General features: G+C 38.3%; 2 protein-coding genes across 5 annotated transcripts in view; one reads left to right on the forward strand and one right to left on the reverse strand.

Annotated features, from left to right (window-relative positions):
- Positions 1–501: 501 nt before the first annotated feature.
- znhit1 (zinc finger, HIT-type containing 1) lies at positions 502–5,310 on the reverse strand. Its single transcript, XM_072693554.1, has 5 exons — positions 5,101–5,310; positions 3,648–3,818; positions 2,362–2,441; positions 2,015–2,184; positions 502–1,391 (listed from the first exon to the last, which is right to left on the reverse strand). The coding sequence occupies exons 1-5, from the start codon at positions 5,120–5,122 to the stop codon at positions 1,370–1,372; spliced, it is 465 nt and encodes a 154-aa protein (XP_072549655.1). The 5' UTR covers positions 5,123–5,310; the 3' UTR covers positions 502–1,369.
- A 1,510-nt stretch (positions 5,311–6,820) lies between these two features.
- The window catches only part of LOC140550403 (uncharacterized), a 29,288-nt gene continuing 20,308 nt past the window's right edge, over positions 6,821–15,800 (forward strand). For 2 of the 4 annotated variants that reach the window (XM_072674328.1, XM_072674329.1), the window contains exons 1-15: positions 6,821–6,934; positions 7,213–7,428; positions 7,521–7,708; positions 7,814–7,841; positions 9,123–9,338; positions 9,431–9,618; positions 9,724–9,751; positions 11,033–11,248; positions 11,341–11,528; positions 11,634–11,661; positions 12,883–13,098; positions 13,191–13,378; positions 13,484–13,511; positions 15,283–15,452; positions 15,669–15,702. In XM_072674328.1, the coding sequence (XP_072530429.1) occupies positions 6,922–6,934; positions 7,213–7,428; positions 7,521–7,708; positions 7,814–7,841; positions 9,123–9,338; positions 9,431–9,618; positions 9,724–9,751; positions 11,033–11,248; positions 11,341–11,528; positions 11,634–11,661; positions 12,883–13,098; positions 13,191–13,378; positions 13,484–13,511; positions 15,283–15,452; positions 15,669–15,702 (1,945 nt within the window). In that variant the 5' untranslated portion in view covers positions 6,821–6,921. Of the gene's footprint in view, positions 6,935–7,212; positions 7,429–7,520; positions 7,709–7,813; positions 7,842–8,667; positions 8,845–9,122; positions 9,339–9,430; positions 9,619–9,723; positions 9,752–10,672; positions 10,755–11,032; positions 11,249–11,340; positions 11,529–11,633; positions 11,662–12,882; positions 13,099–13,190; positions 13,379–13,483; positions 13,512–15,282; positions 15,453–15,668; positions 15,703–15,800 lie in introns of those variants that run through there. The other 2 variants (XM_072674330.1, XM_072674331.1) reach the window with 2 other exon arrangements.

Consider the following 15,800-nt stretch of genomic DNA (forward strand, 5'->3'; position numbering starts at 1 on the left):
GAATTCTGAATCAGGATCATCATCTAGGGGCTTTTATATGGCCTTAAAAGGTAAGCACTTGCATTCCTCTTGGTCAGCAATGATGTACACCATGGTTTCCTGGAGGTTGAATTATGGAGTCGAGGGAGGTGTACCGTTCTTTAGATGGAGACCTAGAGCCTTAGAAATGGCTTTGTAACCTTTTCTTTGACTGATGGGCATTCACAACCTTTTTTTCTTCTTCACAAATCTCTCTTTACTGTGGCAGGACATGTCTGGCTTCACAAGCTGATTTAAAGGGTTAAAGTTAGATTTAGATTGGACAGGGCTTGCCAAATATAGGCTGGTCGTTTAGTGAAACACTCACACTAGTTACTGATCAAACATGTCTAAACACCTGAAGATTGCATAATCGATATCTTGCACGACAAAGAAGGGCCAAAGTATTCCATATACCTGTAACTAGTCGTCACCACTGTAGCAACCTGCACTACTGTTACACAGAAATGACAATTACAGATCTTTTATTCACAATATTTATTTCCATCACAGCAAATTAAGCATCAGTAACACTGACAGAAAGTTTGAAGCAAGACCTTGCTGAAATTCACAAGAATGCTCCACACACAGTCCATCATTGGCCTATTGCCATGAAAATACTGAAGACACTGAAAATACAATATTCAGTGCAAATGTAAGCAGTCTGTAACCTGTGAGGAATGTAGGCATAAGAAAAAGACTCACAACATACAATCTGAAAACCGCTGAATGTTATTTAAAACATACAGACCGTCCAAGTTCAATCGATACCCCAGAGCCAAATCGGCTCAGCATTTCCACACACAAGTACTTTAGCCGCATGCTGCTGTGCACTTGAAGAACGCTCAGCAGAGAGTACGCCCCATCTCTAAAAGGCTGCAGATGATGCACTAGATAGGTGTTTAAGAGACTGGCCTTGGCGGTATGGGAGGCAAGTTTATCCAGTGAAGCTGAGAGCAGATATTTAGGCCACCTGCACAGGCGTTCTGAGACAGCTGTGCGTTGGCTATAGGGAATGAAACTAACACTGGAACATTTAATTAGACTGCAGTTTTTTTCTGTTCAAGAACTATTCAATGAGTGCTTGAAACATCTCCTCCTGGGGTCCACGCTGTTCCTTTCGTGGTGCCAAAGAGCAAAGTCCTTCAATCATTATGCATCATGTACCTCAACTCAAAGGCAAGAAGAATCCCTTCCTCTCCTCAGGGAACATTTTCTTATCTTGCGAAATTAAGGTGAGAAAGATTGTCCCTCAGCTTCTTTTCACTGCTGTCCAAACACTAAGCATACTCTGAATTCCATGGTTGTTGACAATGAATTGTGTCTTCCAACAGCCAGCACGGGGGGGGAATCATACAGTCCATTTCAGACACCTGAGACACAAACAAGAAAATAATGAATATTCATGATCTAGCTCGTCTTGTTCGGAAAATCTGGTAACGTACTGCATAGGCTTGAGGTTTAGTGGTGTAATACCAGGCCACATATAGGGCATTTTCACACCTTTTCAGGCCCCGTCCACACGTATCCGGACATTTTTATTGAAAGTCAGCATTTTGGCCACCCGTTTTCGTCTCTGCATGGATTTTCAAACACGGAGGGTGGAAAATCTGTTTTTAAACAATATCTGGATACATGTGGATGGGGTCTTTATCTGGTTTGTTTTCACTATCAGTGTGATTCATTTTGTCAGGTGTGAATATAGTAACTGCACTAAGATGTGGACCAAAACAACCACACCGAGACCCCTGAGCTAAGATTCTATTGGTCCTGTCCTAAGGTGAACTCTGGAGCGCCCATAATGGCTCGCATAGTAAGGTGTTAACCTTTGTGAACAAACACTATCTGCTGTTGCTCCATGTTGAATTGCACAGTAATATGCAGACCAAAAAACATAGAGAACATTCTCACATGGTTTGTGGTGACACATGTTGGTGCTCTTGAAGTTTTTCCAATAGTCTATTATCTGGTCTTATTATGTTGCCATGTGTGTTACCTGGTCTCGTGATGTGTCCCTAAGCAGCGAACACAGCAGTAGCGAGCTCCACAGGACACACATGTGTAGTTGGAGGGGGATCCACACACGGTACAGAAATGACGCTGAGGAAGCTTAGAGGGCTCAGCACAGGCTGTCAGATAGTTAGGACCCTCACTTACACTTAAGTCCTGCATACAAACAAACAATTGAAAATAATTAGAGAAGAAAAGAGAAGAGATAAGCTATTTGGGTATTCTTGGGGAACAGGAAAGAAACCAGAGAGTTGTTCGGGAAAAAAAAAAGGTTTTTGTAAAAGCAAAAGGTGAGGGTCTAAAGCAGATGCATTTACAACAGGCAAAACTCACCTCCTCTTCTAGTAGAGCCTGGAAGTTTTTTCGGAACCGCTGCTTAAAATGGTCACCTCTTGTCTTTTTCCTTCTCTTTCCTGAAGGTAACAAAAAGCCACAAATATGTCATGTTCAAGAGCTCAGAATATAGACAGAATGTAAATGAGCATAGCTGCAGATGTCTAGCCACAGAATAAATTCTCAAACTCCAGACAACATCTAACAACTTTAGCCAGAATACAGTTAAAGCTGTAGCCACCAATCATATCCTCAAATGGCCAATGTGGTTGTAGTTTTAATTTTAGGCAAGCAGAAGCAGAAGCTTACACAGCATCTGATTCCACTTGATTAGTCATGAATGCTGCTTTCAAGTGGTCTCAGCACCACCTGAACACCCTTAGCAGTGGGCTAATGTTCAAAGCAGCATGAAGCAATAGTGAATTTCAGCCATTTAGGTTGTAACTGTTTTTTTTTCATGCTATTTTATTGTGGTGGAAAAAGGAAACTTCAAACATACTGTATGAAATCTGTAGAAAAAAAAGAAAAAAGAAAAAGATTCCTATATAGAATTTGTTCTGGAAACAACCACATGTTGTTGCAAATGAACACACACAGCATGTCTAGTCTCTGCAAAGGAGTACTGCCAATATGACTCTCTAATGCAGATAAACAAGAACCAGTGGCCTAATGCCAGCTATGGGCTACAGAGGTAAAAAAGCCCAGCATTGAGCTGTGGAGCAGTGGAACTGTGTTCTCTGGAAAATGGTGCTCCATTTAATACTTTTGGGAGGAGCCGGGGATGAGGTGGGGTGGTGATCATCCAAATGTCTGACCTTACTAACGCTTTTATCGCTGAATGAGCAACACAATAAATCTAGTAGAAAGCCTTCCATGGCTAATAGAGACAGTTTCTCAAACAAAAGCAGACTTATTTTGAATACCCTTGATTTCAGGAGAAACAATAAATGAACAGGTGTCCCAATACTTTTGTTCACACAGTGTACATATTTCAATACAAGTTCAGTAAAGTGTAACTTTTACATTTCTAAATAACAATTGCTATTGAAAATTCGCAACACTATATCCTCTGTATGATTTTTAGTGACCTTAGGAGTTCCTATGACCTCAGGAACTCCTTCATAGATTTCCTTGTTCTATCACAGCCCTGTGAACGAGCAACTACCCAAGAACTGTAGGGTCAAAGGAACCATTAAGTCCAAAAAGCTAAGCCACAGGGTAAGAGGTTTGATTGCGTTCTGCAGAGAACGCGTGTCAAGTTAAGCCGCTGTGTGAACTCGTCTCACCTGATTCATTATTTTCGTCGAACTGTGGCAGGCGCTTGACCAGCTGCGGCAGACTGGCATGAGGGTCGTCCTGGAAGTTGTCCTTCTCCAGAGCCTCGAGCTGCCGTGTGAGGCGCCGCTGCCGGGTAGCATTATCCAGCACACGCCGCTGACCGGGGTCCTGAGAGCGCACTAAAATCAGGGGACAGAACAAAGAGCTCTTATAAAGCAGCTTATTTTATCTTAAAGGTAGTCTTTAGGTAGCCTAAAATCTAAAAATATAATACTGAATAATAAATAAGTGATGTAGCCACCCGTGAACCCATGTATGAGGTACATGTCGACACAACCGCCATCACGAACACACCTAAAATCTCAAGTTTCAAAAGTAGTCATCTTGTATTATGTAATGTGTCATTGTGTAATAAACCAAGGTTTCTTTAAAATGCCTTAATGCCGTTAGCGGCATTAAGTCAGAGAGCGTACCTTTGTTTCTCTTTTCTTTTTATTTTTTTATGACAGAATGAGGGAAAGAAAGGAGGAGAAAAGGAGACACAGACAGACCCGACAAACACCGTCCCTTCTCAATTATAGGCATTAGAAGGGGCACACCAGGAAACACACCAATAAAAAAACAGAGAAAGAGAAAGACAGACAGACGGCAAGAATGAGAAACAGAGCGAAAGAGAATATGCCCAAATTTATAGAGGGAATATATATATATATATACACACACACACATACATACACACGTCTCTATAGTCTAGTGTGTGTGTGTGTGTGTGTGTATATATATATATATATATATATATATATATATATATAAATAATTTAACTGTTGAATATACTTGAAACATAATTTAAAATTTATTTTAAAAATATATTTGGCACATATGAAATCGAGAAATTAATATATTAACAACATATATTTAAAAAGAACATGGATTTGATATACAAGAAATATTTTTGTATTTTGTAATTAATTGCAATGAGTTTGAAATGTATTTTGAAATATCAACATATAAGATTAACACAGTGTTACATTTCTACTGGAGGCGGCTGAACGTGTTTACTATACAGCAGCAGTGGTTAAATGGTTATCTGGGCTCTCTCTCTCTCTCGAGACGAGCATTGACCTCGCTGTTTGGCGACGGTGGGAAATCCAGGTCTACAAAGTTAAAATCCACCCCAGGATTTTGTTTCAACTGCCTACATAGCTGTGCTGTGGCTAGTAGCAGGTCCGGGTAACTGGAAAGAAATCCTGGGATGGATTTCTACTGTCTGGACCTGGATTGACCATCTCCGCTGTTTTGATGTGGAGCTAACTGCATCAGAGACGTTTCTCACCAGGATCACAGGTTCACTTCACGGTTATCGACGCTGTTGTGTTTTATTAAAATGTGTATGAAGTCAGCGCTTAAGGCCTGCTTAAGACCTAAACGCAAATGTACACAAACACACGCAGCTGAGTTACCTGCTATTTTCTTCTCCGCCATTTTCAAATGCGAATCTCACTACGGCGGCCTAGAGAGGTCTAACTTCACCGACTCTCTGAACAGGACGCGCTTCTCAGTCTTCATAAATATTCTCTGCGTTTTGTTTGATGATACATTTATCTATTGTAAAATTAAATTAAAATAATGTTGTTGTCATACTCCATCAGTGTCCGTTTACCATAGATAGTTACTGCTAATATTCGCAGCAGGATATTCTTAAATATAGCTAACACGCTACGTGCAATACGGGTGGTCGTCGCTAGGTGTCAGTGCAGGACAGGCAGCTACTCTAGTGCTCAAACTGTGTTTAAACGTTTTTTTGTAATTTTACTAACTAATAACAGTCATATACTGAAGTGTGTATGTATTTACAACTTTAGCAACACACTTGGTGCCCTCAAACCAGCGCTTTAAACACTTAAACTTAGCCAAGTTCACACTCACAATGTCTAACACCATGTAGATCCTGTAGATCAGTGCTTCCCCATAGTGGTTTTCATGGCAGCTCTCTGAACGACTCGGTCCTAGTTTATCTCTTTGACCTTTCCTCTGTATGATCCCGCTATGGTTAATCTTCATTGTGAACTTAAACTACTCATAAATCAGCTGTCAGAACAAAAACAAAACATTTTTTTTTTAAAGGGACTTTTTGTTTTTTTGGTCTCAGGGAGTTTCCCCCCTTGTCCTCCTCGACTTACTTTGGGGTCTGTTTCATCTGTGAAAAGCACTGTACACTTTTCCCCCCACAAATCGAGCTCAGCTAAATCAAATACATTTGAATAGATTCGGATGTCAATTGTATTAATAATCAATCAAAGCAACAAAAAAAAAAATCTCATATTTGATTCACTTTCACTTTCCCTGCTCTCTGTCTACACAGTCCACTGATGGACAAAATACGAACTGTGAATTCTGTGACCTCTGTGAATGAAATCACCTGGTCAGTCTGAACCTGGTTTCATTCATCTGAGAGCACAACATCTGAAGTCATTAGCTCTGAAAAATAAAACCCTGATAATAAAGTAATATAGGCGGATTTCAGCGTGGAAATGACGTCATCTGAATTCCCAACGTAGGACTAACGTTAACGTTTCTGCATTACGGAGCTATAGCCAATAAAACAAAGCCGATATAATATAAGACATAAACCTAGTACATTACAGTGTTAGGTTTTTACTGTACAGATAGGAAATGGAGAAAAATGGGAGTATTCTGGCTATAATAGTTTAAGCTACAATAACAGATAAATCGGTTATAATGAAAGTTTTTAACATTTAATATCCAGACTGCCGATAGTCAGTTTAGTGCTGATGAAATCTGGAGTTAGATAACCATTTACCATTTATCTAAGTTAGCGAGGACGAGCTAATAATAGCTCTTTCTGAAAAACCTGTACTGGCCATTAGCTAAATTACTCACTCTTTAAATACCATCTGTCTTCAAGCTTGTAGTATTTTATGTAGCTTGTAACGTTAGTATGTCTACACTGTGTTATTACTCAATGAATTTACAACATTTCTTAATATGATAACTTGAGGCAAATCTCAGCACCAGACTGTCGATGAGTTCAGCACCAGACAGACCACTCAAGCTTTAGCTGGTTGCTATGAGGACAGACCACAGTCATGACAACAGCAGGCCGCTCCGTGTGTTCACTGGTGGGACTGTGTCACGTGGTCTCGTGACAGCAATTGTTCATTATTTGAAATGGAAACTGAAAGCAGCTCCTTATCCGTCAGTTCAGCTCCTTAAACTCCAGGACCTTTAGGATTTGATGCTACTTCTGAACAAAACCTGGCATGGAGGGAGCAGGTTAGTTCATTAGTATTTTAGAGTAGTAGCTGTATTAGTATATTAGTATTAATGTTAAGAGGTCGTCTAATGCTTTGTTTACCAAGTAATTTGCAGGAATGTGGTGTACTGTGTCTTTTGTTTTGCATTTGTTGTTGTACTGCTACTACTGGTACTGCTTCTGCTGTTGCTACTATTACTACTACTACTACTGCTGCTGCTGCTACTACTACTACTACTACTGATAGTAATAATAATGGTGTTTCGTTACTGTTGATAACCTCAGTTTTGTTTTACAGATCATGGTGGAGCATATGGAGATGATGAGGAAGTGATAGGTTACTTCATGACTGGACAGCCAATCAGTTTTGACTTTGTTGAATACCTTCATTCTCTAAGTCCAAGGCTGAAGGAGGTGCTCACAGTAGAAAAGTGTAAGGTCGTTCTCGCTTTCTGTGACTCTGAAACCAACAGCAGCATCGACAGTGTTTTGCAATATCTCCAAATTACTCCAGGTAATTACTTTTAGCAGGAATGTGGTAAACTCCTCAAATGTGCTTTTTCATTGTATGCTGGTCATTCCATGTATATCACTTTTATTTTACAGACACCAAGCCTGTACTTCTGGTGGTGCTCCATAACGCAGATCCACTCAGCATACCAGACAGCAGTAGACCTGTAAGCAGACTAAATACTCTCACAGTGGACTGTCTGATCTCCAAGGATAATGAGCTACTGCAGTGTCAAAGGAATAGTGAAGCAAAGAGCAAAGTTCATCAATGGATAATTCAGATGGTATTTTATGATCTGCTTACTATTATAGGAAACATATCTTTCATTTCTGTGTGTTCTCTAAATGAAGTGATTGATCTGTTGTTTGTGATCATGCGTATTTTACAGATTGAAGAAAAGAAACCTGACATTCAAGGTAAGTCAATCTATTTAATGTCTTACCACAGAAATAAAAGTGCCATATTTATCATTACTCTGCTCTAAATTGCACTTTACGTATTTGATGCACTTAATGTATGTCAGGTATCATTTAGTACTCAGTAATAAAGTACTACTTTAGTAATACAGTATAAAGTACTATGCATTTGTCGTTACTCTCAGTGATCAATTACAGTGTAAAAAACACACAAACATTTAATATTTTATTATTGAAGGCAGTTGTAATAAATGCGCAACTCAGACCACCAGGAGGAGACCTGGATCATTTATTTCTCAAATTTTATTTTAAATTAATTTGACTACAGAACTGGATCCCTGTACAACTGTAAAGATGTTTAAGCAACCTCAAAAATACCTCACTCTTAACCCTGGAAAGATATTTAAGTCTCACAGGGACAGAAAGATGAACCTTAATGAACAAAGACCTGAACTACAGGAAGTGATTCAAGTGGATGAGTGTAATGTCAGTTTAGTGCTGATGAAATCTGGAGTTAGATAACCATTTACCATTTATCTAAGTTAGCGAGGACGAGCTAATAATAGCTCTTTCTGAAAAACCTGTACTGGCCATTAGCTAAATTACTCACTCTTTAAATACCATCTGTCTTCAAGCTTGTAGTATTTTATGTAGCTTGTAACGTTAGTATGTCTACACTGTGTTATTACTCAATGAATTTACAACATTTCTTAATATGATAACTTGAGGCAAATCTTAGCACCAGACTGTCGATGAGTTCAGCACCAGACAGACCACTCAAGCTTTAGCTGGTTGCTATGAGGACAGACCACAGTCATGACAACAGCAGGCCGCTCCGTGTGTTCACTGGTGGGACTGTGTCACGTGGTCTCGTGACAGCAATTGTTCATTATTTGAAATGGAAACTGAAAGCAGCTCCTTATCCGTCAGTTCAGCTCCTTAAACTCCAGGACCTTTAGGATTTGATGCTACTTCTGAACAAAACCTGGCATGGAGGGAGCAGGTTAGTTCATTAGTATTTTAGAGTAGTAGCTGTATTAGTATATTAGTATTAATGTTAAGAGGTCGTCTAATGCTTTGTTTACCAAGTAATTTGCAGGAATGTGGTGTACTGTGTCTTTTGTTTTGCATTTGTTGTTGTACTGCTACTACTGGTACTGCTTCTGCTGTTGCTACTATTACTACTACTACTACTGCTGCTGCTGCTACTACTACTACTACTACTGATAGTAATAATAATGGTGTTTCGTTACTGTTGATAACCTCAGTTTTGTTTTACAGATCATGGTGGAGCATATGGAGATGATGAGGAAGTGATAGGTTACTTCATGACTGGACAGCCAATCAGTTTTGACTTTGTTGAATACCTTCATTCTCTAAGTCCAAGGCTGAAGGAGGTGCTCACAGTAGAAAAGTGTAAGGTCGTTCTCGCTTTCTGTGACTCTGAAACCAACAGCAGCATCGACAGTGTTTTGCAATATCTCCAAATTACTCCAGGTAATTACTTTTAGCAGGAATGTGGTAAACTCCTCAAATGTGCTTTTTCATTGTATGCTGGTCATTCCATGTATATCACTTTTATTTTACAGACACCAAGCCTGTACTTCTGGTGGTGCTCCATAATGCAGATCCACTCAGCGTACCAGACAGCAGTAGACCTGTAAGCAGACTAAATACTCTCACAGTGGACTGTCTGATCTCCAAGGATAATGAGCTACTGCAGTGTCAAAGGAATAGTGAAGCAAAGAGCAAAGTTCAACAATGGATAATTCAGATGGTATTTTATGATCTGCTTACTATTATAGGAAACATATCTTTCATTTCTGTGTGTTCTCTAAATGAAGTGATTGATCTGTTGTTTGTGATCATGCGTATTTTACAGATTGAAGAAAAGAAACCTGACATTCAAGGTAAGTCAATCTATTTAATGTCTTACCACAGAAATAAAAGTGCCATATTTATCATTACTCTGCTCTAAATTGCACTTTACGTATTTGATGCACTTAATGTATGTCAGGTATCATTTAGTACTCAGTAATAAAGTACTACTTTAGTAATACAGTATAAAGTACTATGCATTTGTCGTTACCCCCAGTGATCAATTACAGTGTAAAAAACACACAAATATTTAATATTTTATTATTGAAGGCAGTTGTAATAAATGTGCAACTCAGACCACCAGGAGGAGACCTGGATCATTTATTTCTCAAATTTTATTTTAATTTAATTTGACTACAGAACTGGATCCCTGTACAACTGTAAAGATGTTTAAGCAACCTCAAAAATACCTCACTCTTAACCCTGGAAAGATATTTAAGTCTCACAGGGACAGAAAGATGAACCTTAATGAACAAAGACCTGAACTACAGGAAGTGATTCAAGTGGATGAGTGTAATGTCAGTTTAGTGCTGATGAAATCTGGAGTTAGATAACCATTTACCATTTATCTAAGTTAGCGAGGACGAGCTAATAATAGCTCTTTCTGAAAAACCTGTACTGGCCATTAGCTAAATTACTCACTCTTTAAATACCATCTGTCTTCAAGCTTGTAGTATTTTATGTAGCTTGTAACGTTAGTATGTCTACACTGTGTTATTACTCAATGAATTTACAACATTTCTTAATATGATAACTTGAGGCAAATCTTAGCACCAGACTGTCGATGAGTTCAGCACCAGACAGACCACTCAAGCTTTAGCTGGTTGCTATGAGGACAGAACACAGTCATGACAACAGCAGGCCGCTCCGTGTGTTCACTGGTGGGACTGTGTCACGTGGTCTCGTGACAGCAATTGTTCATTATTTGAAATGGAAACTGAAAGCAGCTCCTTATCCGTCAGTTCAGCTCCTTAAACTCCAGGACCTTTAGGATTTGATGCTACTTCTGAACAAAACTTGCCATGGAGGGAGCAGGTTAGTTCATTAGTATTTTAGAGTAGTAGCTGTATTAGTATATTAGTATTAATGTTAAGAGGTCGTCTAATGCTTTGTTTACCAAGTAATTTGCAGGAATGTGGTGTACTGTGTCTTTCGTTTTGCATTTGTTGTTGTACTGCTACTACTGGTACTGCTTCTGCTGTTGCTACTATTACTACTACTACTACTGCTGCTGCTGCTACTACTACTACTACTACTGATAGTAATAATAATGGTGTTTCGTTACTGTTGATAACCTCAGTTTTGTTTTACAGATCATGGTGGAGCATATGGAGATGATGAGGAAGTGATAGGTTACTTCATGACTGGACAGCCAATCAGTTTTGACTTTGTTGAATACCTTCATTCTCTAAGTCCAAGGCTGAAGGAGGTGCTCACAGTAGAAAAGTGTAAGGTCGTTCTCGCTTTCTGTGACTCTAAAACCAACAGCAGCATCGACAGTGTTTTGCAATATCTCCAAATTACTCCAGGTAATTACTTTTAGCAGGAATGTGGTAAACTTCTCAAGTGTGCTTTTTCATTGTATGCTGGTCATTCCATGTATATCACTTTTATTTTACAGACACCAAGCCTGTACTTCTGGTGGTGCTCCATAATGCAGATCCACTCAGCGTACCAGACAGCAGTAGACCTGTAAGCAGACTAAATACTCTCACAGTGGACTGTCTGATCTCCAAGGATAATGAGCTACTGCAGTGTCAAAGGAATAGTGAAGCAAAGAGCAAAGTTCAACAATGGATAATTCAGATGGTATTTTATGATCTGCTTACTATTATAGGAAACATATCTTTCATTTCTGTGTGTTCTCTAAATGAAGTGATTGATCTGTTGTTTGTGATCATGCGTATTTTACAGATTGAAGAAAAGAAACCTGACATTCAAGGTAAGTCAATCTATTTAATGTCTTACCACAGAAATAAAAGTGCCATATTTATCATTACTCTGCTCTAAATTGCACTTTACGTATTTGATGCACTTAATGTATGTCAGGTATCATTTAGTACTCAGTAATAAAGTACTACTTTAGTAATACAGTATAAAGTACTATGCATTTGTCGTTACTCCCAGTGATCAATTACAGTGTAAAAAACACACAAACATTTAATATTTTATTATTGAAGGCAATTGTAATAAATGCGCAACTCAGACCACCAGGAGGAGACCTGGATCATTTATTTCTCAAATTTTATTTTAATTTAATTTGACTACAGAACTGGATCCCTGTACAACTGTAAAGATGTTTAAGCAACCTCAAAAATACCTCACTCTTAACCCTGGAAAGATATTTAAGTCTCACAGGGACAGAAAGATGAACCTTAATGAACAAAGACCTGAACTACAGGAAGTGATTCAAGTGGATGAGTGTAATGTCAGTTTAGTGCTGATGAAATCTGGAGTTAGATAACCATTTACCATTTATCTAAGTTAGCGAGGACGAGCTAATAATAGCTCTTTCTGAAAAACCTGTACTGGCCATTAGCTAAATTACTCACTCTTTAAATACCATCTGTCTTCAAGCTTGTAGTATTTTATGTAGCTTGTAACGTTAGTATGTCTACACTGTGTTATTACTCAATGAATTTACAACATTTCTTAATATGATAACTTGAGGCAAATCTTAGCACCAGACTGTCGATGAGTTCAGCACCAGACAGACCACTCAAGCTTTAGCTGGTTGCTATGAGGACAGACCACAGTCATGACAACAGCAGGCCGCGCCGTGTGTTCACTGGTGGGACTGTGTCACGTGGTCTCGTGACAGCAATTGTTCAGCAATTTGAAATGTAATCTGAAAGCAGCTCCTTAAACTTCAGTTCAGCACCTTAAACTTCAGGACCTTTAGAATTTGATGCTACTTCTGAACAAAACCTGGCATGGAGGGAGCAGGTTAGTTCATTAGTATTTTAGAGTAGTAGCTGTATTAGTATATTAGTATTAATGTTAAGAGGTCGTCTAATGCTTTGTTTACCAAGTAGTTTGCGGGAATGTGGTGTATTACTACTACTACTGCTGCTACTACCACTACTACTACTACTACTACTACTACTGATAATAATAATAATAGTGTTTCTTTACTGTTGATAACCTCAGTTTTGTTTTACAGATCATGGTGGAGCATATGGAAATGATGAGGAAGTGATAGGTTACTTCATGACTGGACAGCCAATCAGTTTTGACTTTGTTGAATACCTTCATTCTCTAAGTCCAAGGCTGAAGGAGGTGCTCACAGTAGAAAAGTGTAAGGTCGTTCTCGCTTTCTGTGACTCTGAAACCAACAGCAGCATCGACAGTGTTTTGCAATATCTCCAAATTACTCCAGGTAATTACTTTTAGCAGGAATGTGGTAAACTCCTCAAATGTGCTTTTTCATTGTATGCTGGTCATTCCATGTATATCACTTTTATTTTACAGACACCAAGCCTGTACTTCTGGTGGTGCTCCATAACGCAGATCCACTCAGCATACCAGACAGCAGTAGACCTGTAAGCAGACTAAATACTCTCACAGTGGACTGTCTGATCTCCAAGGATAATGAGCTACTGCAGTGTCAAAGGAATAGTGAAGCAAAGAGCAAAGTTCAACAATGGATAATTCAGATGGTATTTTATGATCTGCTTACTATTATAGGAAACATATCTTTCATTTCTGTGTGTTCTCTAAATGAAGTGATTGATCTGTTGTTTGTGATCATGCGTATTTCACAGATTGAAGAAAAGAAACCTGACATTCAAAGTGAGTCAATCTATTTAATGTCTTACCACAGAAATAAAAATGTCATATTTATTGTTACTCTGTTTTACATTGCACTTTACATATTTGATGCATTTAACTTGTGTCAGGTATCATTTAGTACTCTATACAGTATAAAGTACTATGCATTCTTCGTTACTCCCAGCGAACAGTGTAAAATAACCCACACAAACATTTCATATTTTATTATTAAAGACAGGTATAATAAATGTGCAACTCAGACCACCAGGAGGAGACCTGGATCATTTATTTCTCAATTTGTCTTTGAATTTAATTGAATTTGACTGCAGAACTGGATCCCTGTACAACTGTAAAGATGTTTAATCAACCTCAAAAATACCTCACTCTTAACCCTGGAAAGACATTAAAGAGTCACAAAGACATAAAGATGAACCTTCATGAACAAAGACCTGAACTACAGGGAGTGATTCAAGTAGAGGAGTGTGATGTCATTCTGGCTTTCTATCATGTTGTACCACAAGGTGGAGGTGACACTGATGTAACAATGAATTTACTTGCTAGACTACCAAGTGAGACATGCATGTACTCACTAACCACTTTTATGTAAGTTACATACAGGTCATATGTGAAAGTTACAATTATGGAAAGAAGTTATCAGTCAGACTTCCCCTTTTCATATTTAGCAGTAAGGTTTTCACAACACCAGAATTTTGATACCAAAACCAGCTGTAGAATCACAGTACTTCACACAGTAGACAGATATACAGTCCTGTTCAACAGTCTTTTTCTCAGAATTCGGTGTGGTTTTGTCAGTAAAACACAATACAGCATTACAATATATACAAATAGATGTAAATGCAGTGGTCAGCAGTAAGAATGTGCTGTTGGTCAGTGAGATTATTGATATGTTCAAGTCAAGTCAAGTCAAGTGGGTTTATTGTCATTTCAACTACATACAGAGTACACAGTGAAACGAAACAACGTTCCTCCCGGACCATGGTGCAACATAGACAGTGCATACAAAACACAAGTGCAACACAAACAAACAAGTGCGGACAGACAACACATGTTGATTAAAGGACTACAGTCAGAAGAGCACAGTTTGGTTGTTGGCTTTTCTGTGAATTTCAGTCACTGTAGGGATAAGTTCAGTTCCACCAGCAGCTCATCTGATTTACTTTAATAAAGGACTGATTAGATAAACTAGGTGATCTCATGGGGAACCTAGAAAATCTAATCACACAGTTTGGTTTATTTCTTTATGAGCATTTATTTTTATTGTTTTTGCACATATAAGCAATTTTTGCATTTGCACTAATAGGATATTTGTAGAACTGTATTAAGGTAATTTAAAGAGTAGAAATAATGATAGTATTTGCGTAAAAAACATGTAAATCTTTTGGTTCAGATGTTAAATTACAGTGAATTACAGTCAAGAAAGTCTGTTACAATATGCTTCAGGTAATAGCCCATTCCTTTCTCACCAAGACTGTTTAGGCCACTTAAGTGATGCTCTGACACCTCTACACTTGAGTCTTAAATTTAGGAAATGGGTAAGATTAAATTTTTTAAGTTATCAGGTTGTTAATAAGCCTGTCATTGGGAAAAGTCTACTTTAATCTGTTTCAGCTGAACATCTGAGATCTGCGATTGCTAAGTGTGAAAATGTGTTTGTGAAGATTTTTTTTTTTTTGTGTTTTAATTACCTTATATTTATTCTGTTATTCTGCTAATTTAACAATGCAGTCTACATAAGTCCATTGAACGTGTTCCCAAATCTCTCCTTTCGCAGAATCCAACCACACATCTAACCCAAAGAACATCAATCTGGATATCAGAGGAGCTTTAACCAGAGGCAATATGTTGAAAGTGGACTGTCTGTTCCATGAGAATGAAAAATTACTCCAGTGCCCTCAGAATGAGACTTCATTGTGCACAGTTGCAGATTGGCTAATTGCTAAGGTGAGGTTTGGTTATGAAGTTATGAAGTTAAGTTATAAAGAAACCTCATTTGATTGTGCTGACAATGTTGTTTCGATTCACAAGGATTAATGTCATTACATGTCATCACAACAGTAAGCACTGCATAATACACTTTTATCTTTAAAAAAATGGTTAAACTGTCTGAAAGAGACTTTGAGTTGGGGATATTGTTCAAATTTGCTGTGCTTTTAACAGGTCAGAAAAGAAAGAAAGGAGCAAGAAAGTCATGGTAAGTAAAAGTCATTAATAAAGATCTTTTGTCTAAACTCTTCTAAATTGTTTGTTACAGTTTCTTTGTTTGTTACATGTTACATTCATGTGTAACAT

The sequence above is a fragment of the Salminus brasiliensis genome, chromosome 1, assembly GCF_030463535.1.
Source record: "Salminus brasiliensis chromosome 1, fSalBra1.hap2, whole genome shotgun sequence".
NCBI classification, from domain to species: Eukaryota; Metazoa; Chordata; class Actinopteri; order Characiformes; family Bryconidae; genus Salminus; species Salminus brasiliensis.

Bases quoted from the DNA above. Each gene is read 5' to 3' on its own strand.
- znhit1 (XM_072693554.1), bottom strand. From the start codon at position 5,122: ATGGCGGAGAAGAAAATAGCAG. The intron at 3,819-5,100 runs GTAACTCAGCTG...CCCTGATTTTAG, and splicing joins GGCGGAGAAGAAAATAGCAG to TGCGCTCTCAGGACCCCGGT. The intron at 1,392-2,014 runs GTAACACACATG...TTTGTGTCTCAG, and splicing joins GGGACACATCACGAGACCAG to GTGTCTGAAATGGACTGTAT.